At 37.2% G+C, this 25,362-nt stretch overlaps 1 protein-coding gene across 1 annotated transcript; it reads left to right on the top strand.

Annotated features, from left to right (window-relative positions):
* The first annotated feature begins 313 nt into the window (after positions 1-313).
* On the top strand, positions 314-25,042 carry LOC131158064 (uncharacterized). The gene is made up of 5 exons (XM_058112625.1): positions 314-407; positions 3,313-3,573; positions 16,191-16,342; positions 24,122-24,258; positions 24,550-25,042. Exons 2-5 carry the CDS (start codon positions 3,320-3,322, stop codon positions 24,715-24,717), a joined length of 711 nt encoding a protein of 236 aa, XP_057968608.1. The 5' UTR covers positions 314-407; positions 3,313-3,319; the 3' UTR covers positions 24,718-25,042.
* The last annotated feature ends 320 nt before the right edge of the window (positions 25,043-25,362 follow it).

The following is a 25,362-nucleotide window of genomic DNA, read 5'->3' as shown; positions in this document are numbered from 1 at the left end:
TTTTATTTTATTTTATACAGCCTTTAAAATTGAAAAAATTAACTAACTTTTTTTAATAATTATTAAAAAAATTAAAATTAAAAAATGAGAACTAAATAAATAAATGGGTACTAAATTCGCAAAGAAACAGAAAACAACTTCTTCGTATTCATTATCACATTTATAATATTAATTAAAGAAATTGAAGTTTTTAACTTAAAAAAAATTAAAGTTTTTAACTTATATTTTTCTTTCTTTTGTTTTTTTTTTTTTTTTTTGTTTTTTTGTTTTTGTTTTTTTATAATAAAAATCCTCAATTTTACAAGTTATGTTAATAGATACCCGAGGGCCCCCAGCCGCCGCCTGCCCATTTCTCATCTGCGAACTCTCCAGCTGGAACTCTCTCTGTCTCTCTCTCTGCTTCTCAGGTAATTTTATTCAATCGAAGATAATGTCTGCATCAATTTTTACTGTTAATTATTCGAATTATATTTCAGCTTCTCTTCCACAACAGGGTGTTGAATCAGTACACGAACCTCCACTGTTGTTCATTTTTGTTGTTTTCTTCTTTTCTTTTGGGCGGGGTGCCTTTTATCTGCTGCATATTAATCCGAAGTTTTATTTGCATTTTGATTTGAATTCGTGACTGTGGCAGTGGGTTTGTTGTAAATTTTTGAGAAATATGAATTAGTTGATGAGATAAATCACGGGTTTCTGTCATTCTGATGTTTTTGTAATCATTCTGGATGGGCTTTCTGGGTTTGCGTTTCCGTTTCTCAGGAAAGAAAGGAAAAGCGATTCTTTTAGTTCACGCTTTACATAAGTAATTGCAGTAAAATTTTCTCCATAAATTATAAGATTTTGTTTATGTGGATGTTGATTGGGTTTTACGCATTGGTTTATACTATTGCGTTAATAACCCAATCTTTTGCTCTATTGGGTAATCTTGTGTTGGAAAACTAAACTTGAGCTCTTTAAATGGCGAGCTGTTCAGTTATCCATTATCTTTACCGACAGAAGGATTTGGGTAATTGGTAGTTCATTTTCTGATTCATTTCTTCGTTAGTCTGGAAATTTTTCTCTGTGAGGTATTTCATTTAATGAGTTCTTTCGTTGCAAAATATCCAAGGGGTGTGAACTTAATTCATGAATATGGTATGTGGTTTTGTTTTCTGTAAAACAGAAACAGAAGCAGTGTAGCAAGTAATTGAGCTTTATTAGTTTCCCATTTAATATCCGGTCATTTGTTGGTCAATCTCTTAGATCTACATATATTGGGTATTCGTGTATTTGAGAAAATTGCTATTGTTAGATTGGGTGATTAGTGTTTTTTCTATATCTTAATTAAAGATTTGATCTTCTAGTCATGTCAATATCTCTATTATCTTCAAGAGGTGTTGGTCCAGTGGTTGTAGCCCTCACTTAGGCTTTTGTAGTCCCCGAACGTCTTGGGGTCAAGTCCCTATACCTCACCATATTGAAAACAAAAAATTGGAGTACTTTTAAAGTTCAATTAATGGAATTTGTTGGGTTGAGTTCATTGCAGAATGTTTGGTTAGTTTTGTAGAAATCTAGTAGTATTATATATTATTGAGCTCACTTTATAATCCTTTTTCTGTGCATGCATCCGCAGGTGTGTACTGCATTCCATGTGTTTGTAAAATATTACCACTATTCTTTGGATTCATGGAACTATTTCTCTTTCTCTTTCACTCCTCTTTCATGTAATCCTTAAAAAAAGGAAAAGACATATAGGTTGGGAAGATACATATTTTTTTTAGTCTTTTGTGGTTCAAAACTAACTTGTATTTATTTATTAAGTCATGGTTTGATGACATTTCATTTTATTTCTCAAGGCATACTTGTGGTTGGAGTCTTCCCCCCCCCCCCCCTCCGCCCTTCTTTTTTTTTTAAAAAAAAATTCTAGTTTTGGTTTTCTAAAAGTAGATTGCATTCTACTTGGATCTTCCCTTTATATTTTTTAGTTGTTGGAGTTGTTTGGATGAATTTTTTTTTTAATACTCTAATATTCACCTTTTCAACTATACCAAAAGAGTTTGTCTTTTCATGTTCTATTTTATTGCTTTTGCAGCCTTAGTTTTTTACTCTAAATTATTCTTAGTAGCAATTGGCATTTGATTAGATTGTTTTATTTTCCTGCTCTTAGTTTTTTTACTCTAATTCTTTTTTAGTGACAACTGGCATTTTTAGTGTACAGAATCAGTGTCATTGCTATATCTACCGAAAAAATATTTAATAATATTTAAATTAATAAAAGTGTAAGCCTTAAATTGAGTTGCATGGGGAGAAAAGATCCGTATATCCAGCCGCAGATAGTTGGCATAAAGGCTAATTTGTTTTTATTGTGAATAGTTTTGAATGCAAAATGAAGAACAAATACTCTTGTTTTGATGGGGTGATTAACAGTTCATAATTTGTTGATTTAATGCAACTTGATTTAGATATGATTATGACATTAAAGCTTAGTTTGTAATTTGTCCATATCTATAATCTCATTATTATTAATTCAATGATTCTGAAGATTGGTCCATCATATAAATAAGTGATATCCTTTTGAGGACTATAATTGAACAGTTAAACATGTTTCCTTGAGTATATTTTGTTGCAGAATGATTTAAGTTTTGTAATTACTTTTAGTATTGTTGATTACACTCACTTGAAAATCCTCTGTGCTTATTGTATTCACTGTGATTAGTATCTATTTGTTATGACATTGATATTTTCCTTCATACCTATGTAGAGCATAGCAATGACGAGCCTTACAGATATAAACTACAGTGGTTGACATGCTCATTTTCATGGTTGGAGAACTTTTTTTGGGAAAAGTGTTCTGTACATTGACTGATCAGAAAACATGTTGTGGAAAAGTCACTTAGAATCAGTTGATAAGTTGCGAGCTAGACACTTTGAAACTAATTTTTTTTATTCCAGAGATTAATCTAATCTTAACATGTACAGACTTGTTAAGCTTTCAAGAAGAATTCTAGTTGAGTTGTCATATTTCTGAAATGCTGCTAATTCTTTACCATTCATTGTTTCTTTTTCTTCATTTTCATGTAATAACTTATCCCAATTCATTTAGCATTGCCCTCTTTTTCCTTATTCTGTCACAAACATCTTTCATTGGGGTAATATAAGGGATGAAGTGGGACCTAATAAAGAAAAAAAGAAGTGTTCAAATGGGAAATGAAGTTGGTGTGTTTTTCCAATGAAGCACTTTTCTCCTGCCTGTTTATTTTCATTTCTATACATCTCCTGTTTTTCTTGCTTTGAATAAAATTAATTTCCGAAATATCCAAACTCGTTTTGCAGAATCCTAATGACAGATACTACTGATGATGTCACTGTAACATCAGTTGATAATTCATTTGGGAAGCTTCCAGATCATCTTCTGATAGAAATTTTTGTTAGAGTTCCTGTCTCAGAGTGGGCACAGATATCTTGTGTTAGGAAGCATTGGGCCAATATATTTCGAGGAGAATGTTTGTGGCAATCTGCTGTTAACAGGACTTTTCCTTCTGCAAGCCAAGCTAAAAGGTGGCCTGGACCAATCCCTCGGGGGTTGAGCAAAAGGTGAATTTCTATTATCTCTTTCTCTTCTGTTTTATTCTGTTCCTTCAGACATTCTCCTTTTGCTTCATTGCTTAAAATTGTAGTTATTGCTTCCGTAGTTTCTGTTTTCTCTGCTTCTATGTACTGGTGGATTGCATTTTATAATAATTTTCAGATGAAAGGACACAGAATTTTTTACTGAAAAGAATTAGTTTCATTTTAAATAAGATCTGCTCTCTGTTCGTACTATTTGAGTTATTTTAAAGTTAGAGGAAGGTATCCTTTGTCATGATTTCTTCATTGTCTTGCATACAGCATGATTATGCAGAATTTGATCACCAAGGCTTTGGCCTGGTGGTAGGATGGGTTTGGGTTAGTTGTTGAGGTTGAGACTTCCAGCATACAAAAAGTTTGAATTTGATCAGATGATAGATTCTATTATGAAATGCGATATACAGCGTTATTTAGGGAATCTTAACTCTTATTTGGGGCATATCCTTGATGAAGGGCTCCTATTTGATTTTGGGTGAGGCTGAGGGGTAGGTTTTCCCAAATTTATTTCGTTGGATTTGTTTTGCTTAAGCCATGGAACCTTTGTTGCCAAGTATATGTGGAAATCTAGAATGGCTGGACATGTTAGCATTCGGAGTTCAGAAGATACTTGCTGGATCGGAAGATCAGAGATTTGGAATAGTTGTTGCAGTGGTTTCACGGGGTTCATATTTGGGAAGTGATTTCATGCTTCAGGTGGGGGTACAACAATTAAACCTAGAATTAGTAGCAAGCAAAGCAATACTATTAGTGAGAAAATTTGACATAAATTCATGCTTAACACTTAAAAGAAAAACCTACTTCAATTCATGCTTCAGATTTTTTTCCCTTGGGGTGGTTGGGGGTGGGGAATGAAACAAAAACCTGTAAAGTAAAAAATATAAGAGGACATAGTATGTACCGTATGCTTTGGAGCTATTTGGAGAGAAAAACTTCTTTTTGTTGTTGATGAAGATCCGAACTTGGTTTGTTTATATAGTTTTCAGAAATCAAAAGCTACATGCATGCTAGAATTATTCTTCTTCTAAATTCTAACATGGATTTTGTTAGTTTGGTCATTGATACTTAGCATCAAGCGTATAGGGATTTATTTATTTGTTTATTTTTTGCTAGGTCAATAGGGATTGATTTCAATTTAAAGGCGTTTTTCCCTTTTTCAGTACAAAATCTACCCACTCATCTTTTTTCCTTTAATAGCAATGGGATCAATTGATTTAGGAAAAGTGCCAAAGACCTTTTTATTCTAATGCATATACTTAATTTTCTTTCTCAAGTTTGGTGGGTTCAATTGTCCTGGGGGGCACAATGTGGCTCCACCCATCATAAAGTGGTATTCCCCTAGAGTATTTAGAGGGCCAAAGCTCCTCCATGGTGATTTTTTTTGCTTGCAAGGCTTCTGAAGACGAGATAAAGACTTTTGACTACTTAAGAGGAGAGGTTTTATGATGGTAAACCAGTTTAATGTGTGTAAAATGGTGGTGGAGGCATGTTGTTCCTTGCTTTTGTTTTGCCTTGTGGCAAGAGAGGTGTGGGCCATGCTGTTCTTGTTGTTTGGTGTTTATTGGGTGATTTGGGTCATGTTTATTGGTGGCCTGGGTAATTGTAAGGGAAGAAAAGGGTGAGGGATATGTGGGAAGTGGAATCACTATCTTTTATTTTGCCTTTGGTGTAATTGGAACAAGAGAGTTTGTCCTAGCACAAGTCCTGTGTTGGCAGTTTGAACAGGGTGATTTGAGGCTTTTGTTTTATTGGGTTTCTAGTTATATGAGTGCAAGTTCTTTTATGGATTCCTGCTCGTAGCTGCATGTTCTTGATGTATACTATTTTCATTTCTGCTTTGTGCCATTGCTTTGGTGCCTTTAGTTTGACACCTTTTACAACATCTTGTGCTGGAAGATGTTGAAGCAGCCAGGCTTTGTGTCGCAGGGCGGCAAAATCCCATGGCTAAAAGAATTGTCTTTGCCTTAATTTGCCAAATATTCAACGGAGTCACACTCATGTGGCAAGAAGTCTACTCGAAGCCCTGTGGAGCTGTACTTATCCAAATACATAGAAATGCTGCTGGATTGATTTGAAGGCAAGTATTGCAGCATTACAACTCTTGACACAATTAAGAAGGTTGCTGAGAAATCATGACTTAGGGTGTTGTACTCGCATTCCACAAGTACTGAGTATAACTCTTATCCTCGCAGCTGAATTTTTGCATAAATATACCTAAGTATACCTATCACTAAACACCCATAAGTTGGAGTTAAGAGGAAGTGACATCTTACACTACTCGAGACACACATATGAAGGTTGATTGTCCCTCGATAGTCAAACCAACTATAAGATGGCGCAACCCAAGGGTAAACCCAAAGGCCATTGCAGATGCCCATCCCAACCTTCAAGCTGAGAATGATGTGTGACACAATCTCTAATAAGTGATCGATGGGGCGCCTAATCCAACATGGAAGTCCAAGAGATCCCTCAAGTTAAGAGCTTGCCCCCAAACACTTATTGTGGTGCTCACTTAGTGCCTGAAAGGACGCTTACTTAGTGTGCCCACCCAAGGATATTTCCATACCATTCTCCAAACATGAGGAATTATCTATGAGTTTGAGGAATCATGCTTCACTTAACTGAGAACACCACTTTGATAATTGTTCGGATCCGGATTAAGGCCATCGCAATACTTTATACATCTATGACATCTCCATATCTGAATCCATGTTTATGGTAATTACTTCCAAGTCACGTTTGGATGCTCGTCGAGTTCTTTTTAGGCTACCCAAACAGCCCTTTTACACGTGTCATGGATGCAGGAACATCACACTCTGACATGTTTGCCACTTTCATCTTGTTAACATCCTTGTTGATAATAAATTTAAAACAAACATTGGTCTTCAGTTAAACCCTCAATAAACTCAAGGTCAAAGCTACTTAAACACTCAGGATCTTCCAACCAATCACCACTAAACACAGTTTGCATCACCATTTCTGAAGTAAACCAAACCCAATCTTTCTAGAAGACCCTTTTTAAACACATTCCCTAGTAGAAAAAAGCATCTTCAAACAACTCCCAAGATAAGTAGTTTCCTTTGAAAACATATCTAGACCTCCAATTCCTTAATGAGGCAAGTTGGGAGACAGCTGTGAATGCATTTCCACCTTAACAATCCTTAATACGGATTCGTATTTCTTTCTTGTACCTTAGTAACCCAAAAAAACCCCTCACAATTTGAGTAGAAGGCCATCCTTTGATCGCAATGCAAACATCTTCCCAATGTTGATTGCAAATCTTGAAAGCCACAGGAACACACCATTTCTGACCCAAGAAAACTCAATTCAAAAGGCTTGGAGATTGTCAACTTTTTTCATTTGATGCTGCCATGTGATACAATCACTCACTTGGAGGTTGTACCCAACTCTTTTCATTTGCAAAGAAGTTCATTCTAGATCTTCCCAAGGGACTTCCATATTGAAAGCTGCATTGCTTTCTTACCACATTTTCCCTATTGTAGGTGAGCTTCCATATCAGGTGCAAAATCAAGGCAATGTTCATCCCCAAAGATAAAATTCACACCCCTAAAGACCTCAAAAATAATCTCGTGAAACACAATTCACGAGTCAATCATCCATTCAACATATCCACCATCATGGCAGTGAAACATACCACTTTTCTCAAATTCAACATTCAGACCTCAAGGCTAATAATTCAATTCCTGCCTCAAACAATGGGTTTGGCTATTGATTCATACTTCAATTTCCCTTTGACATTCTAGCCTCAAATCTAGTCCTTCGTGGCTCACTCCCGTTTCGAATACCCTCTGGCTTCCAAGTATTCAAACTTTCACTGCAAACCTTGAATGGTCTGCCCTTAGGCCAAGTTTCAAGGGAAGTTACCAGCACGAATCACAAAAGAGCCCTCTGGTCATGACAACACATATGCTCTCTAGCAAACATAACTTATATGCCCTCTGCAATGTAATCCCTTTGCCCCTTTAGAAAGGTAATCACAAGGCCCTCCTGGCCACCAAGCATACGAGCACAAGACTACTCCACAATGTTTTGTTTCACAATTGTGTTCCTATAGGAATTCAAACCATAGGAACCCCTTAGGGTTCCAACAAAGTCGTGTAAGCAGCATTCATGGTTCCCTTGAGGCAATACCCAATAGGGTTTCTGTCAACAACTTGACTAACTTGGAGCTACACTCATGTGGCTTGGGGATTAGATGCATTGAGGCTTTCACCATTTCCTCCTCCCATCAATCCAAGAATCTCACCCCGTTATGGAATATGAAAAATTCTAGGTTCAGTTAATGAATGCTTTTTTTAAAAGCTCCACAATTGTTCGTTTCCATAGATCTAAGAATATCACCTCTGATTGTCGAGCAAGGACACCACAAGAATATTACTCAATTGGAATCGAAATCAAATGCCGACAAAAGAGGAGAAATCCTATAGTATGGCCTCAATACCAACCTTAAAGGCACAAGGTATTCTCCATGACTAAAATTCGCACAAAATTAAACCCTTATTCCCACACCTAGGGTATGGGAAACTTATGCATCCTAATTTTCACAAGATAGTATATTAAGGGCGACCTTAATCAATTCATACCATGTGTAACATGATAAAAAGGGAGAGAGTGATCAATACACACCCAAGGGTAGTTGGCCCTTCCTTAGTGCCAACAAGAGGGTTGATGTGAAAAAATTTAATTTGATTTCACTCCACAGAGGCTTGCTCCAATACCAACAGTCATAAGGCAACAAAATCCCAAGGCCAAAAGAATCACATTTGCTTAATTTGCCAAATATATGATTAGGGGTAAGTGGAATTCGGTCAAAACTGAATTACCCAAATTGACCGATTAATTTTGGTTGGTTCAATTTGGTTAAAAAATAAATTAGTTCGGTTCAGTTTTCTTTTTAGTTAATATTCGATTTTCGGTTTGGTTTGAGGATTTATTTGTTTCAGTTAACTGAATTAACCAAATTGTATATATATTTATAATAATTAATAATTACATGTATACTTAAAAATTGGATCTACATTTCTACCCTCAATGCTAAATTAGTTCTAAGTTCTCTAACTTCTCTCTAGTTCTCTTTGAGTCTTCGATTCTTCCTCTTCCCGTCTTCTTGAATCCCCCTCTAGTTTTGGCCTCTAAGCAATCTTTGAGCCTTCAGACATTGTATTCGTCGTTTCGAGTTTATTTGTTGCACCGTTGAACTATTGCCGCATTGCCTCTCCCTTGCCCTTGCCCTCAGCAACTTAGTCTCTGTTAGTCGGTCCTCCCCCATCAGCCACTCCTCACTCTAGTAGTCCCTCACTCCTCGATGGCCGACCCCTCTAGCTCTCGAACTCAAAGCTTGGAACTTTGGACGACTTGCTACTCCCAAAGGCTGAACCATAGTCTCTTGGTCCTCTTCAATTCATTGAGTCACCACAAATCTGAACAACTTTCACTACTGAATCACTAATTCTCTTCTTCTCTTTGTAAAATTTTGTGTTTATAATTTTATTTTTGGCCTGCTTTATTTATAATTATTTATGCAGAATTTCAAATGGTTCACTACTATGTTTTTGGCCTTGTTGAAATGGCTCAATTATTTCAGTTTGGTTAAAATTGATTAACTGAATTAATTGAAAATTCGGTTTGGTTGGTACAAAATCGGTTAATACTATAGTTTGGTTAGATCCATTAGTAAATTTTTTTTGGGTAATTTGGTTAATTTACCGAATTACCTGTATCGACTGAATGCTCACCCCTATATGTGATGGAGTTACTCATGTGCGACAATAAGACTATACGAAGATCACACAAGGCAAAAAAGCTTTCCCATTTTGGGAGTTGCACCTTCTAAATTGCACCTTGATGCATTTTGGGCCTAAAAGAACTAAGAGGCACACCTTGAAAAATCCATTTTAAAACGTAGATTAGAGCTCAAAGTCGTCATTATTGAAGTTTCAAAACTAATTCATACATCCATAAGCCTAAAGTATCGAGATACTTTATGGTTGATTATTAATTAACAGAAAAATTTAACTTCAATTACAAAATAACCCCAAAACAAATAAAAAATCCCAAACTACTGAAGATTCTAGATATTTTATGGATGATTATTAGACAAGGAGAGAGGGAATGTGTTGATGAGCAGTGTCAGGTTTGTGTTTATGGATGTGATGATAAAAAGGGAGAGTGATACCAATGCACACCCAGGGGTAGATTGGCCCTTGCCTAGTCCCAACAAGAGGGTTGATGCAAAACAACTTTAATTTGATTTCACCCCACAAAGGGGATGTTGAATAATTGGGTAAAATGGAAAACCTACCCTCAATGATAGGTCTTTCCCTCTATTTAGTCAAGTACAATACCAATGACCGTAATACCCTTACTAACTCACTAACATAACTCTTAACATATAGTAATAGTGCTAAATAACCAAATAACCATTAACAATTCCCCTCAAGATGGAGCATATATATCATATGCTCTTAGCTTGTTACAAATGAATTTCACACAAGCGCCTCCCATGGCTTTAGTGAACAAATCAATGAGTTGAAAATCAAACCTCACATGGGTGGTTGTAGTGAAATTTTGTATGAGCTTCTCTCAAACAAAGTGACAATCAATTTCAATGTGCTTTGTCATTCATGGAAGACTAGGTTGGAGACTATATGAATAATATCTTGATTAGCACACATTAATTCCATAGATTGAGAATGTGGAAAATCTAGTTCTTTCAACATATTCTTCAACCAAACAAGTTCACATATAGCATGGACTATGGCCCAATACTTTGCTTCAGATACTTGGCTACCATATTTTTTTCTTACTCTTTCAAGAAACCAAATTACCACCAACAAAGATACAATACCCAGTTGTGGATCTTCGGTCAAAACACGACTGTGCCCAATCTTCATCTATATATCTCTAACTATGAGGGTGACCCTAATCCTAATATGAGAGATCTTTCCTTATTGCACCTTTGAGATATCTCAAAAAGCAAATTACTGCATCCTAGTGACTTGTTCTTGGAGAATTGAGAAATTGACTCACAACACTTATTGTGAAAGATATATCTAGTTGAGTGAGTGTGAGATAATTCAACTATCCAACAACCTGTATTGTCTTGAGTTACGCAATAAATCATCCATATCTGACACAAACTTACTATTAGGATCCATTGGCGTATGGATCTCAATAGCCTAGTCTCATCTAAAAGATCACGAACATACTTTCTCTATGACAAGACAAGACCATTCCCATGCGAGCTCTCGATACTTCTATACCTAAGAAGTACTTTAATGGTCCCAAATACTTGTATGAAAAGCTTTAGATCCTAGATGCCTTGATCATCATCTCCAATAATCACTATCATCCACATATGCATAAGCTAGATCCCGCCACATGGAGTATGATGATAAAATATAAAGTGATGTACTACAAATAGTCGGAGGCCATGCTCAAGTATGACAACACTAAATTGACCAAACCATGCTCTCTAAGATTGTTTTAAAACATATAATGGTTTCTTGAGTTGACACACTAAGCCTGACCCCCTTGAGCAACAAATCTAGGAGGTTGCTCCATATATACCTCCTCTTGAAGATCACCATGTAGGAAAGCATTATTCACATCTAATTTATGTAGAGACCAATGACAAGTAGTGGCTAAGGAAATGAACAAACGTATTGAAGCAAGTTTAGCTATTGGAGTGAATGTGTCTGAATAATCCAAACCATACACTTAAGTATATCTCTTAGAAACGAGGTGGGCCTTCAATTGGGCCACAAAACCATTTGGATTGATCTTCATAGTGTACAACAACAACCAACCAAAGACTTATTAGGAGGTAGAGATACCAACTTCCCACAATCACTATCCTGTTGTGCATGCATCTTGTCAATTATTGCATTCCTTCACCGAGAATGGGATAGGGCCCTCAGAAATAGATTTGGGAAGAGAAACAATAGACAAAGTACTAACTTAATAGTAATATGAAAGGTGATAAGAAATCATAAACAAAATTAGAGATTGGATGTTGGGTAGAATTACGCTTACTTTTTCAAACAACAATGGGAGGATCAACATCTTGGGAAATAGGATCGTTTGATGAAGGAACTAAAGGTGTAGAAGTGGAAGCTGGAAGTGGTTCTCCTCTCTTTAGTTGCTATGTGTATACCTGCAAATTGGGATGATCCGAGCAATGAGAAGGACACAAATTGGATGAAGATGTAGGAGGATTGGGCGTAGATAATAGGTTAAGTTCTAGAAGTCAAGGTAAAGGAAGGGACTCATCAAGGTCAACAAAACTCAAGGAATCAGAGTAATATGCTGTAGACTCAAAAAAAAATGACATCAGCAGAGACAAAGAATCGATGTTAAGTAGGGCTATAACACTGATATCCTTTTAGAGTATAGGAATAGCCTAGAAAAATACATTTGATAGCACAAGTATCCAACTTATTCATTCCTGGAGTTAATTAATGGACAAAAGACACACAACCGAATATATGAGGGGGAAGGGAGAACAAAGGAGCCTTAGGGAAGATAGCTAAATATGAGATTTTACCACCAAGGACAAAGGATGACATTTTATTAATGAGAGAGCAAGCAATGACCATGACATCACTCCAAAAAACTTCGGGGATATTCATTTGATACAATAGCGCATACTTTGAGATTATATCTGTTTTTCCGTTTTACAACTCCATTTTGTTGTGGAGTGTGGGCACAAGATGAATGATGGATGATACTAGAATTAGTCATGTAGGTATTGAGTTGGGTACTGAAGTAATTAGCATTATCATTACGAAGTATCTTGATTGGCATATCAAACAAAGTCTTTGTTTGAGAACAAAAGGCACAAAAAATATTAAATAGCTTAGAATGATCTTTCTTTAAATGCAACCAAGTTATCTTGGAGTAGTCATCGAAAAATGTAACAAAGTACCATAACCCCAATTTCTATGTGACACAATTAGGACACCAAATGTTAGAATGAACAAGCATGAAAGGACTATCTGGCTGTTTGTTTACTTGGGAAGCAAAGGGAATGATGATGCTTTCCCGACTGAAAAGACTCATACTCAAGAGTAGACATATAACTCAAGGTAGGAACTAGCTGCCTCATTTTGTTCAAGGACGGATGACCAAGGTGACTGTGGATTTGAAGTGGTGTAGCAGTGGTTGTGCAAGCAATGGGAGAAGGGCACGACTCAAAGTAGTCAAGTCCACGAGCCTCACGTCTTGTGCCAATTGCCTTCCTTTTTTTAAGATCCTGAATAACCACAAAATTAGGAAAGAAGGTTATAGAATAATTTAGTGGCTTTGTAAGCTTACTAATTGACATGTGATTGAAAGGGGACTTAGGAATGTACGAGGTAGAAGAAAGAGAGATGGAGGGAGTGGGATTTACTGTTCCTAAACCCTAATCCCTAAACCCACAAGGGTAACTCAAGATAGATTTTTACGATACTGGAGGGCAAAAAAGTAGTTGGTTATACTTTTCATATGGTTAGTGGAAGTAGAGTTAGATTCCAAATGACATACAGATTGTAGGATTACCTATTTGAGCAAAAGATGCAATGTGATGAGATGCTTGTTGGGAAACTTGATACTGTAGGAACCTTGAATATTATTCCTTTGAGATAGTCATAGTATGCTGTTCACCTGAACAAGTGCCTAACGAGGGAAAGATACTTTTGGGATTTGAGGATGCCATCCTAACGCACACACAACGTCGATACAGCAGCAAATCAGAAATACACAGCAAACAAAATGTTCTTGGGATTCCCTATGAATTTCTAGACCAACCGAAACAACCACAAGTGAAATTTTGGACCACCCAAAACAAGCACAACTAAGTCAACCACTGATTCAACCACGAACGAGTCACCAACAACCGGACAAAGCACTGACCAGCCCTACAAAATCAATGTATGAATGCTGCCACAGCTCCAAGAGACTCATCAATGAACTTTACTATTAAACAACCCCAGATTTCCATGAGTGCATGGTTGAAAAAGGTTGGATTTTTGAACAGAAACCTTGGGCAACAGCTTGATATTATTGTCTACGGACGGAATCAGAACATTTTGGAGGAAAAAATTAGAAAAAGGTGGCTGGAAACTCTTTAACACACGCCAGCACATGGGGTTGGGATCGCCGGTAGTCTGCTGGCACATGGAGGTGCATGAAGAGTTTTCTGGCGATGGGATTTTGCAGGGTTATAGTTCAGAGTGTTCTATCTTTGGCTATGTGGTTTGTTTTGTGAAATATTGAAGGGTTATAGAGGTTCAGAGAAGGGCAGCGACGGGAAAGTGTTTTCCAGTGACTGCTGAGTTTGGTTTGGTGGTAGGGTTTAGGTTGGATCATGCTTTGATACCATGTTAAATAATTGGGTAAAATGGAAGACCTAACCTCAATGATAGGGCTCTCCCTCTATTTATAATATATGTCAAGTACAATACCTATCACCATACTACCTTTACTAACTCTCACTTACTAACATATCTCTAACACATACTAATAATGCTAAATGACCAAATAACCAATTAATAGAAGCGACTTGCTCTAATACCAATAGTCATAAGGAAAAAAAATCTCAAAGCCAGAAGAATCTTATTTGCCTTAATCTGCCAAAAATGTGATGGGAGTCACTCATGTGCAGCGATAAGACTACACCAAGTTCGTCCATCTATATGCATCTACATACATGAAAAACACTAATGGATCCATTTCAGTGATCAACCAAGTGTGGCTTAACCTTTGAGTTCTTGACATAACCAAGGTTACTAAGGATCCATGACTCAAATGATGTCTTCTTCTCACATCTGACAAGCATTGAAGTAACTCTCACTCTTAGAGCATAATCCTTGTGTGAGTGTACTTGCCGCTAAACACTTGTAAGTGGACACTTGTAAGTGGAGCTAGAGGAAGTGACATCTTAAATAACTTGAGATAGAGAGAAAAAACGTACATCGTTCCTCAATAGTCCAATTGGTACGGGATAGCACGACTTGAGGGTAAACCTAAGGGCCATTGCAGATGTCCATCCCATCCTTCTAGTCTGCAGTGACATGCTACACCATTCTCTGTGGGGCTTAATCCCACAAAAAGCCCAAGATCCCTTGAGGATGTTAGGAGCTCGCCTCCTCCTTGTGGTATTCACTTAGTGCTACACCAGGGGTGGTAGGAGTTGAGCTGGGTGTTTCCCCTAAAGATATCATCCTTCCATACCATTCTCATTCTAGAATAAGGAACCATCCATTTGTCTGAAAACGTACTTAATGAGAACACTACTTTGATAATTGTCTGGATTGTCCACAAGGCTACAGCAGCTGTCCAAGTACATCTATGACATCTCCATAATCAAATCCATGTTTATAGTAGTTACTTCCAAGCTACATCTGCATGCCCATGGGTCCTTCCAAAGCCTGCCATGTGGCCCTCTAGTTCATGTCACGGATGCAAGAAGGTCACACCATGAACTTTTCCTTCTCTATTCCACATGCCAACGGCAGCTTGGGTAGTAGAGTGGAATGATTTGTCACTTGTGTACAAAAAATGGAGCCTTTCATATACTGCAGTTCATATATATATATATATATATATATATATATACACACACTAGATATATTATGTTGTGTAACATCATGTAAATGAATGCTTGTGGAGAGTTGATTTGTGTCAGCATCCTCGTAAAATAAGCAGCAAGACGTTGACATAGAAATCATATATTTTTCTTAACAGCATATTGTAGATTGCATATCATGTGAAATCTATTTGCTGTTATTTGATTTAATATTGTGGAGGGGATTGGGCTTTTCTTGGAAGGAGAGGAGAGCCTACTAGAAATGGATGTTTTCAGAGAGGGCCAGAAAGGGGAACATGATCCTTATGAAGCTCAAGCATGAGAGGTGAAATGTGAAAAGATTCTGATGGCTGGGAGGAATCCCCAAACTGGAGGGATTCCAAAGAGGATTTTTGAGAGTGAAGGGGTGAGAAAGAGAAATAGAGAGAGCTTGATTGTTGGCATGGCAAAAGACCTCCACTGAATTGTGGTTGATGGTATTTATGAGGGAGAGGCTAACATGTGTGGGCTGTCATCTTCCAAAGAGAGAGTCGCATGCCAGACCTCAAACTATGATAAAGAGAGAAATTGGGCGGCACACATGGTTAGAGTTAGAGAAAAAAGGGACACATTTCACAAACAAAACCTAGTAGACAACAGCCTAGGAAAATGCTAATGGGTTCAGGATTCCCCAAACAGACCTTGATTTGAGTGCACCAAGCCAAGAGTATATAGAACATCCCAGGACTGGGATTATTAGGGAGACCATGCTATGTATTTCCTCATTGAATAGCGTGCACGTGCTTTGCCAATTTAACCTGTTGCAAGGGTGCAAACATAAGATAGCTGCTATTAGTTTATAATTGTGCACATGCAAGTTTATTGTAGACCAATTTCATAATCTGGGGAAAGCATGTTCATGCATTCACAAATATAATTAACTCTTCTTTTTTCATGCAATGAAATGTATTCACTTAAACATAGTAGCTGTTTAATAAGACGACCTATTGGTTTTCAGGAGGTATACAGCATTATATGTCAGTAAACAGATCTTTGCACTTGACAGTGAGATAGGTGAGATTGTTGGACATACTTATTTGTTTCTAAAAGAGCAGCTTGAACTTTCAACAATGCCACCGCCTTCTGGGATACTTCACGGAACCATAATTGGTACGGTCTCAACTTCCAATCTTTTCTACTTGCAACCCTTGTATTATGAAATATAATATTAAAAAATTTATTATTTAATTCATTGGTTGAATAGAGTTTGGAGCATGGAGGGAGCATAGATTCCTTTTAAGCCGACCCTTGCTTTTGGACATGAGTGAAGCTATAGTATTACGTGATTTAGGAAGCATTTTGCTTTTAGAATTATCTGTTTGCGTGTGCGTGCGCATTATATCCTGTAGTGCTTTTTAGGTGTTCAAAGTGACAAGATTTTGGTGATTTTATGCAAGTGTTGCTATATAACAAGTTCATCACTTCAATGAAAGTTGTTAAACTGATGCCTGTTTTGCCATAATTCTTTCATTCTAGTCAGCAATATGCTTTACTCCTATTTAGTACTTACAGACTCATGAAATAATGGATACTTCGATGAATGGGAAACCGGCAGCAGTTAGTTTATCCAATGATATAAAATAGATGCTGTTTGTTGCAGCCCTGTAACACTTCAGTCCAGTTGCTGTAAAAACTATACAATTATCCAACAATCAATCGTTTGTTGGATGATTGTATAGAAGTAGGGAAAAAAGGTGAGGGGCGAGAGTGCAAGAAAGAAAAGGTGTGTCATATATTAGATTAGGTTTGCGAAGACTATGTGAAGTTTTGTGAGTTTTGCAAGCACTTTTGTCTGTCGTCTGAGATATCCGAGATATTCATTAGCCATCTGGTAATTGAAATCAAGCTTATTGATGTAGGACAGTGAGGGCAAAGAGGTGAGAGAGCAAGAAAGAAAAGGTTGAGGATCATTGGGTAGGGAGGGAGGGAGAGATTACAAAGTGTTCCTGAATTGTGCTCACATCGCCTAATCAATCAAGATTGATGAACTCAATGATGGGAACATGTACAAATCCTTGTGCTTTCTTGGTCACTTGCTCATAATTAGATAGGTCTTCAATTTTGATGAGCTTGAGGAGTTCTTCAATGTCAATGCTTCCAACCTTGTCCTTTGATTGTACAGATACTGCCAGAGAAAATTTACCTGTGAGGTGTACTACTTTGCGCCCTCAGATTGTGCTGCTAGGGCAATAATAATATTTTTCTTCAATGTTCTGTTCCTCTACTTTCTTGTATACTTCACTCAGATGTTGTTTAGATAATACTTGAGGAGTGCTGCTTTCCTTACATACTGGCTTTCGTACGATGGACCAACCGCTCTTTATATTGAAAATGATTTTCCTTTTCATAAAAATTCCTTTGATCCTGGGATGACAAAGTAATATGTGTATAAGCTTAATGGGAAGGGCATGGACATCACACCAAACATAAAACAAATTTTATCGATAGCCACAGGAACTGAACAGCTCCACGCTATTGGTAAATTTGTGTGGTTCAGTCAAAGAAAAGTGAATGCAGAGGGATGGGATTCAGTTTGGCAACAGTAGTTGTTTTAACAATAGCTTTCAAGATCAAGGACACCATTGATCAATAACAGTAATAAAAATTTTACCCGCACTTCTCAGATATGTATGGAAGCTAGTGGCTTGTTTCTAAGCATTATACTCTGTTGAGTTGGATGCAGTCCATAGTATTACTTCAAGAAATATGCCAAACCAATAAATTCCATGACTAAATATGAAGGGAAGATGGAACCATTTTTTTTTTTTTCAAAAAATAAATATAGTGAGACTCCAACAGAAAGATGAAAACAGATTTATTTTTGGAAGGCTGCAGGAGAAGTTTTTCCCTTTTATTGGTTGATGTGAGGCTATGGGTTTAAATGGGCTGCAAGAGCTTGATGTATAGAGCCAAGGTTAGGTTTGATTCAGCTGAAGGAATAAAGTTTGCAAATGAGGGTTCAGCTACACAATCTTGTGTTCAATGGTCTCAAACCGATATTGGGTCATGGATCTTTTCCTGTGAAACGAAGAGGAAATTGAGGGTCTTTTATTTATTTATTTATATATATATTTTTTATAATACAGGGGAAATGGGAGTTTTTTCCCGTTTTATCTTTATTTTAAAATAATATATTAAATAATACCCTATTTGGGAAAATATTTCCCAGAATGACTCCGAGTAGCGAGATTTAAACAAATCTCGCTGGACCATCCAGTGAGATTTGCCTGAAAATAGAGTTGTTGTGCACGCACAAACAGCAGGCACCACACAGCTGAAAGGAAAGAAAAACCGAGAGGAGCATGCCTGAAAGAGTAGGAAGAAGAGAATAAGAAAGAGGAAAGAAAAGGAAGAAGCAGCAGTCGTGAGCCCTCTGCACCACAGCAGACAGCCACATGCAGCAGCCCTGCGTGCACCACCATACCAGCCCACTCTCATCTCCAACAGGCAGCACCAGCCGTGAGCCCTCTGCACCACCAGCAGCCCCTCACACAGCAGCAACCACTCTCATCTCCTCTCCACGCACACACACAGCAGGCAGCAGACCTCCACACACCACCATCCTCACAGCCATGCACATCCACGCACAGCAGATCCGGCCACCCACCTGCACGGACACTCACCATCTCTCTCTCTCTCTTTCACACACACACACACACACACACACCCACTCATGCTCCCCCTTTATTGTTTTTTTATGAGTAATTATTTTAATTTTTATGAACCCATCTAAACAAGGGATCAAAATTTGCGACGTGTATATAAATATACTTTGAAGGTAGCACCCCAGATCTCTTCATCAGGGGCAGGAACTGCAGTGATCTTGCTTTTTGGATTCTCATAGCTTCTCAGTCCTCCTACTGCCGTCGAGAAGAAGCATCCTGCATCCCACGTATTACACATAACAATTAATCTCTAAATTATTTATTTCATTTTTATACAAAACAGAATAATACAAATTAAGCTGATATCACCTTGAGGGAAAGAAGCCAGTGACATTCCGCAAGCACCTTTGAGGAGATCGGTGTCATCGGCGAACGCCACGTGCCCGTCGGCGGTGATTTCCCAGTACAGTGGCACCTTCCCAAATTGATCCTGCAAATATAAAAAAACACCAAATTAATTCATCATTACTTAATTTCACAATTATATATATATATATATATATATATATATATATAAAATATTAGAGAAATTAATGATTGATGATGGGGGGATTTAATTGGATTGAATAAAATTAGTGAAAGCGAAATTGAGAGAGAAGACGTACCAGAGGCGACAAACAGGGTGGAAGTGGAGTGATCGAAGACGAGGAAGGAGGAGCCAGAGAAGCGACGAACAGGGTGGAAGTGGTTGCTGCTGTGAGGGGCTGCTGGTGGTGCAGAGGGCTTACGGCTGGTGCTGCCTGTTGGAGATGAGAGTGGGCTGGGATGGTGGTGCACGCAGGGCTGCTGCGTGCGGCTGTCTGCTGTGGTGCAGAGGGCTCACAACTGCTGCTTCTTCCTTTTCTTTCCTCTTTCTTTTTCTCTTCTTCCTACTCTTTCAGGCGTGCTCCTCTAGGTTTTTTTTCTTTTTACTTTCAGCCGTGTGGTGCCTGCTGTTTGTGCGTGCACGGCGACTCTATTTTCAGGCAAATCTCGCAGGATGGTCCAGCGAGATTTGCTTGCCATGTATTGACATCTCAACTGCCATGGCCCTTTAAATATCTCACTGGACCAAGTAGCAAGATTACGTTAGAGTCATTCTGAGAAATATTTTCCCAAACAGGATATTATTTAATATATTATTTTAAAATAAAGATAAAACGGGAAAAAACTTGGGGAAATGGAGCAAGTCTTGGTGAGGAAGGATGGGGCAGTTCGGTGTCAGCACCTGCTCCACAACAAATGACAGCTCTGGGTATTTTTTATATGACATGACATGAAAATAAGGTAGAGATTTTGGCAGAGATGGGTGCTGCGGAAGTGTCAGCAGCAAAATCAACAGTTGATGTTGCAACAATGAAGACAATGACAATGGCAGTGATGAGATTCAATGAGGGAAAACGTTTGCCCACCTGATATTGTATCCTCACTTTGTAGCTACATTGTCTGACATGGCTTTTCCTCAACAGGTGCATTGATTGGGTTGTTATGTGAGTGTGCTAAAATGTTTGGCAGCTAAGTGGACATATAGAGTGGGCTTGTAGTAGTACAGTGTTGATGACTTGCTGCTCAAGGAAGATTCTGACAATGCAGTAGTAAGTAGCAACCCTTTGTTTATAGAATTGATCTAAGATGATCATTACTGTACTCATGCTGTTGACGTTCTGGGTTTCTAAACGGCAGTGATAATTCTGATGATGGTTGGAAATGGCAAACATATGGTCTGCCTTCTTAATTAATTAATTATTTATTATTATTATTTTTAAATAGAGCAGTGGCTGTGGGGACTCTGGTTGTTTGATGACAACTGTGGAAATAAGCGTGGATCGGTGGGGAGAGATTGAGAAATTGACATGATAGAGGGGGAGATAAGTACCTGTTTTTTTTAAAGGTGAAGGAGTAAAACAAGGCGTTTTACCCCTAATGAGGCGAGGCTTAAGCCTTCTAAGTAAGTATTTTTGAATAAAAATTAAATAAAAATAAGTTTATATATATTAGAAAAAAGGAAAAATAGAATTTTTTTCTAAGGAAATAAAATAGAATACAAATCTTATATCACTAATAAATTTAAGCTCACTAGCTCAAATAGAGCATGGCGAAAGTTAATTGTAAGCCATGATATTATAAAGTTCACATTGTTTTCATGGTTCAAAGTTCAAACTCTCAACTAAACGTTTCCAATATCATGGCTTACAATAAAAAATAAAAAAAAAATCAAGGCATCATAATTTTTTATCAAAGGAAGAAAAAGACAGCTACTCACCTGTTGGCCATCAGACTGAAAGCACTAAGCAGCTCAAAAATCTTCATCAATGAACAATGAAAAAAAGGAAAAACCGTAGCAACTCAAGGCAGTGGAATAGCAGCTAAAAAATCCTTAGAAATGGAAAATTAGAACAGATAAAATAAAATTGAAAGCTAAAAACTCATGCCAAGTAGTGAACAATAGGTGAAGAGTCACCGTTGTAGCAGGCAAAAAAATCCCCAGAAATGAAAAAGACAATCTCTGATGCATAAATGAGCAGGCACAAAAATCAAAATCAATTTTGTTAGGGAGAGAAATGGGTGTCTTTTACTTATAGATGTTCACTGAAGGAAAAAGGCTTTACCATTTTGGGAGTTGTGCCTTCCAAATTGCACCTTGATGCATTTTGGGCCCAAAAGCACTAAGAAGCACACCTTGAAAATCCCTTTTGAAACACTGATAAAGACAGCTTAGGGCTCAAAGTCATCAGTTATTCATCAGAAGTTTCAAAACTAATTCGTATATCCATAAGCCTAAAGTATCAAGATACTTAGGGCTCAAAGTCATCAGTTATTCATCTGAAGTTTCAAAACTAAATCGTATATCCATAAGCCTAAAGTATCAAGATACTTTATGGTTGATTATTAAATAGCTAAAAAAATTAACTTTAATTACAAAATAACCCCTAAAATATAAAAAAAAAAAAAATCCCAAACTACAGAAATATCTAGATATTTTATGGATGATTATTAGATAAGGGGAGAAGAAAGGTAAGGGAGGCTAAGAGGTTAAAAATTGGGGTTGTGTCTGATGAGCAGTGTTAGGTTGATTGTGTTTAGGGATGTGATGAATGATGATGGATCATAACTAGATGATTTACGTTAACAATGTGGTTAAAATATGTATTCTCCATTGTATGACATCTCTTATCTGTGTTAGGACACCAATGGGCAGCACCCGAATTTCTAATGAAGGTGGCTCTTGTTGGAATTGGAATTGGGTAGCCTGAGGAAATTCTTTTTCAAATAGCGAGGAAATACCAAAAGAGTCTTCATATAGGTGATAGTTAGTTGTGCACCCCTTAATTGGGAGCCAAGGATAAAATTATTATGGTTAATATTAGTGTTGTCGATAACACATTAGATCTATTGGACTAGATTGAAGCTGGTTACTCCTGGGGAAAAATTTAAATCTGGCAGTATGGATAACTTTAACTGGGAAAAGTAATTGTTTTGAGGAGATTGAACAATTTGAAGAGCTTTATAAATTATGGTGGAGTATTAAAGAAGGGCTTTAACCATATTATATTATATGTTTGTGTGTCTATATATATATATATATATATTTGCCTTCTTTTTGTTTGGGGGATTCTTGTTCTCTTTTAGATTGTTCTTTCTTTCTCTCTCCCAAAATAACTAAAATTCCTAGTCTATCTAAAAATCCCAGAAAGTCTCAAATTTCTTGAACTTAAATCTACAGCCTTGTTTCTCATATTGCATCACTTATATTTGGTGGGCACCTCATCTGGTGGCTCTTGATCCTTTTGTTGATTTTTAGAGCAAATATGTGTATTCTTTCTTGGACTAACCGAAAATATTATTTGATTCGTTAGGAACTTTTCTTGATGGTATTAGCACTTTACAGTTCTCCCTGCACCTTGTTTCTACAACCCCTAAAAATAAAATAAAATAATCCTTCAAAAAAATTTTATGGGTGCCTACTTATTTTCTTGCCAGTAACATCTAAATCTGAAGTCATGCTGTGACACTTTAGTAATGACAGCCTATAGGAGGGAGATGAAATATCTATGGGTAGCCAAGCTTTTTTGGGTCAATAAAGAACATTGTTGGAAGGATTTTAGTGTGGAGTTTCTAACAGGAAGTGTTAGCATTTACACTACTCCTTTGAAACTGGTTACCAGGAAAAGGTATATTATCTTGTTAGGGATAGAATTTTAGTTCATCATTAATGCATATCGTTTTAGTTGTGGTCCATGTGTTCACGGCATTCATATGCTGGAATTTGCCCAAAGTATGCATCTTTTTTTTTTTCTTGTAATATTTTGCAACATGCTGCATGCATGTACACATATGTGTAGAGAGAGAGAGAGAGAGGCATTAAAAATGTACATGAGGGTGAGTATGTTGAGGAAATTAGATGGTCACATCAACATATTCCGAGCCATTCACAGCTGACTGATGGAGGGGCTTTAAGTGCTATGAAAACAAAATGTCAAGGGCTTAGGAAGCTAGGTCCTTGTCTTTCTGACAAAACTCACTGGAGATCAGTATTTTCTCAAGAAATATGTGAAGTCAACCCCTCCCCCACTAAAAAATTAGAGCAAAGAGAAATAAATACATAAAAGATATGGGAGGAAAGTATGTGGATGTTTGGACAATTGCTGATTCAACTTTTTAATTTATAAAATTCAATGCCATTGTTGCCAGAATAACTAGAAGGAATTTTGCAATGAAGTGACTTTGGGGAAAAAAAGTTCTGTTCCAGTTGACACTTGATAATGTTTTGAAAAAGGGCCCTAGTAAAATTACACTGTATTCATACTTGCATTCTTTTTTTTCATTCAAGAAAAAAAAAAATTCGAACTGGCTATTCGAGCTGTAGCAAGCTATTCTTTATTTACATTTCATGTTTTCTTTTCTTGCACCCAAAGATGTTAAATTGGTCAATGGAGCAATTACAAGTGATTTTCTTTTAATTTGCTTTTGAACACTCCCTTAGATCTTTGAAAGTTCAAGGCTTGAGGTCTTCTTCATTAGGAAAACCTAGAATTCATGCATAACTATTAAATAATGAAATTAAGATCCATGCTTTACTTTGATTTCACGTATGGAAATTTTCCACCTTCAATTATATTGATGTCAATGTATTGTTTGATATTGTTTTGATGGAGTGATGGTGGTTAATTGTTGGTAGAGAGCTTGAATGAAGCCCAAGTGCCTTAAATTCTTGTTATGACTTAGATGACTTGCAACTTGGCAGATCAATTTATTGCTTGTGGCAAATCAAGGGACATTGCCCACGAGCTTGCTTCGGAAATCTGGCTGGCTGTTCTTGACAATATGGAGGAAAATCAGCACACATTTCTTTTACTCAAGTGTCTTGCACAAGAGAGTGATGTAAGTGATTGGGAAATCTGACTTTTACCATCTTATGATTATTCTAGTACAAACTACTTGAAGAGAGATTATCTACTAAAGGCAAAAAAGACTTGATTTGGTTTCAAGACCACCATGTCCATTCCATGCAAAAGAAAAATAAATAAATCAATAAAGGACAGTGAGAAAGTTAGGACTGCCATTGGGTTTGGATCAAAATAGGTGATCTCATGGAGTGAGTGCATGCCATAATATTAACTATGATGGCTTAAAAAGTACTCATATGTGCTCTTTTTTTTCTTTTTACAAAAGGTTTTTCTTCCATATCCGTACTCCAGATCGTTTAAAGTCCAGTGGAGGGTGTTTGAGAAGCTCTTCACAGATTTCCGTGACTGCTTTAATCATGTGGAATATTACGATGTGTTGGCATGCGCTAAGAACAAGTTTCAGCCTATACCGTCGACTTGGTTAGGTTACTAGTCCAATTCAAGCAAGGTGTCCAGGAATAAACAAATAATTGTATATAAGGGTTTGTCTTACCTAGTGCACTGCTTTACCATCCTCTTCAGAAACGTGGGGTGATTGTCTCCATACTCTTGCCTGATAAAATGGAATTGTATATTTGTGTGTTCATTGTTGCATGTTGGGGGAGGATCCATGTCTTGCTATTCAAAGGCAATCCAAAGTTTGCAGAATGCCATGTCCGCGTTTTCCATTCTTCTTTGTCAAGGAATTAAAAATATTTTCAATGCTGTTGTCATAAGCTCACAGACAGATTTGGAAAGTGGAATCAACATTTGTGGAAGTGGGGTTGCCTTTGGGAATGTTTTGATCTGTGTTGATTTTAATTTGCACTGTATTTGGTTTGTTCTATTTTCTAAAGCATAAACATGGTTTTGAAGTCTATTTTGAAAAGCATACATATTTTTAGGCCTAGTAGACTTGTGTTACCCGAAGGGTGGGTTGTTCATCTCCCCCTTGATCTTCCTCTTGCCTCTCTCCAGATCTCAAGTTTCCATGCCAGGCATATCCCCCAAGGGGGCTCTAGGGAAAATATGGTGAATGGTTATTGAAAAAACATGTTTGTAAGTGTGCGCGTGCAGGAGATTCAAAGCAAATATTGCA

The sequence above is a fragment of the Malania oleifera genome, chromosome 6 (assembly GCF_029873635.1).
Source record: "Malania oleifera isolate guangnan ecotype guangnan chromosome 6, ASM2987363v1, whole genome shotgun sequence".
Classification (NCBI taxonomy): Eukaryota; Viridiplantae; Streptophyta; class Magnoliopsida; order Santalales; family Ximeniaceae; genus Malania; species Malania oleifera.
This window is presented reverse-complemented; position numbering and strand designations above follow the sequence as displayed.

What these genes read in the sequence shown, in the direction of transcription:
- LOC131158064 (XM_058112625.1), top strand. Translation starts at nt 3,320, where the DNA reads ATGACAGATACTACTGATGATGTCACTGTAACATCAGTTGATAATTCA. An exon ending in CCTCGGGGGTTGAGCAAAAG is followed by an intron (nt 3,574 to 16,190) that starts GTGAATTTCTAT and finishes ATTGGTTTTCAG; the next exon opens with GAGGTATACAGCATTATATG. An exon ending in ACTTCACGGAACCATAATTG is followed by an intron (nt 16,343 to 24,121) that starts GTACGGTCTCAA and finishes GCAACTTGGCAG; the next exon opens with ATCAATTTATTGCTTGTGGC.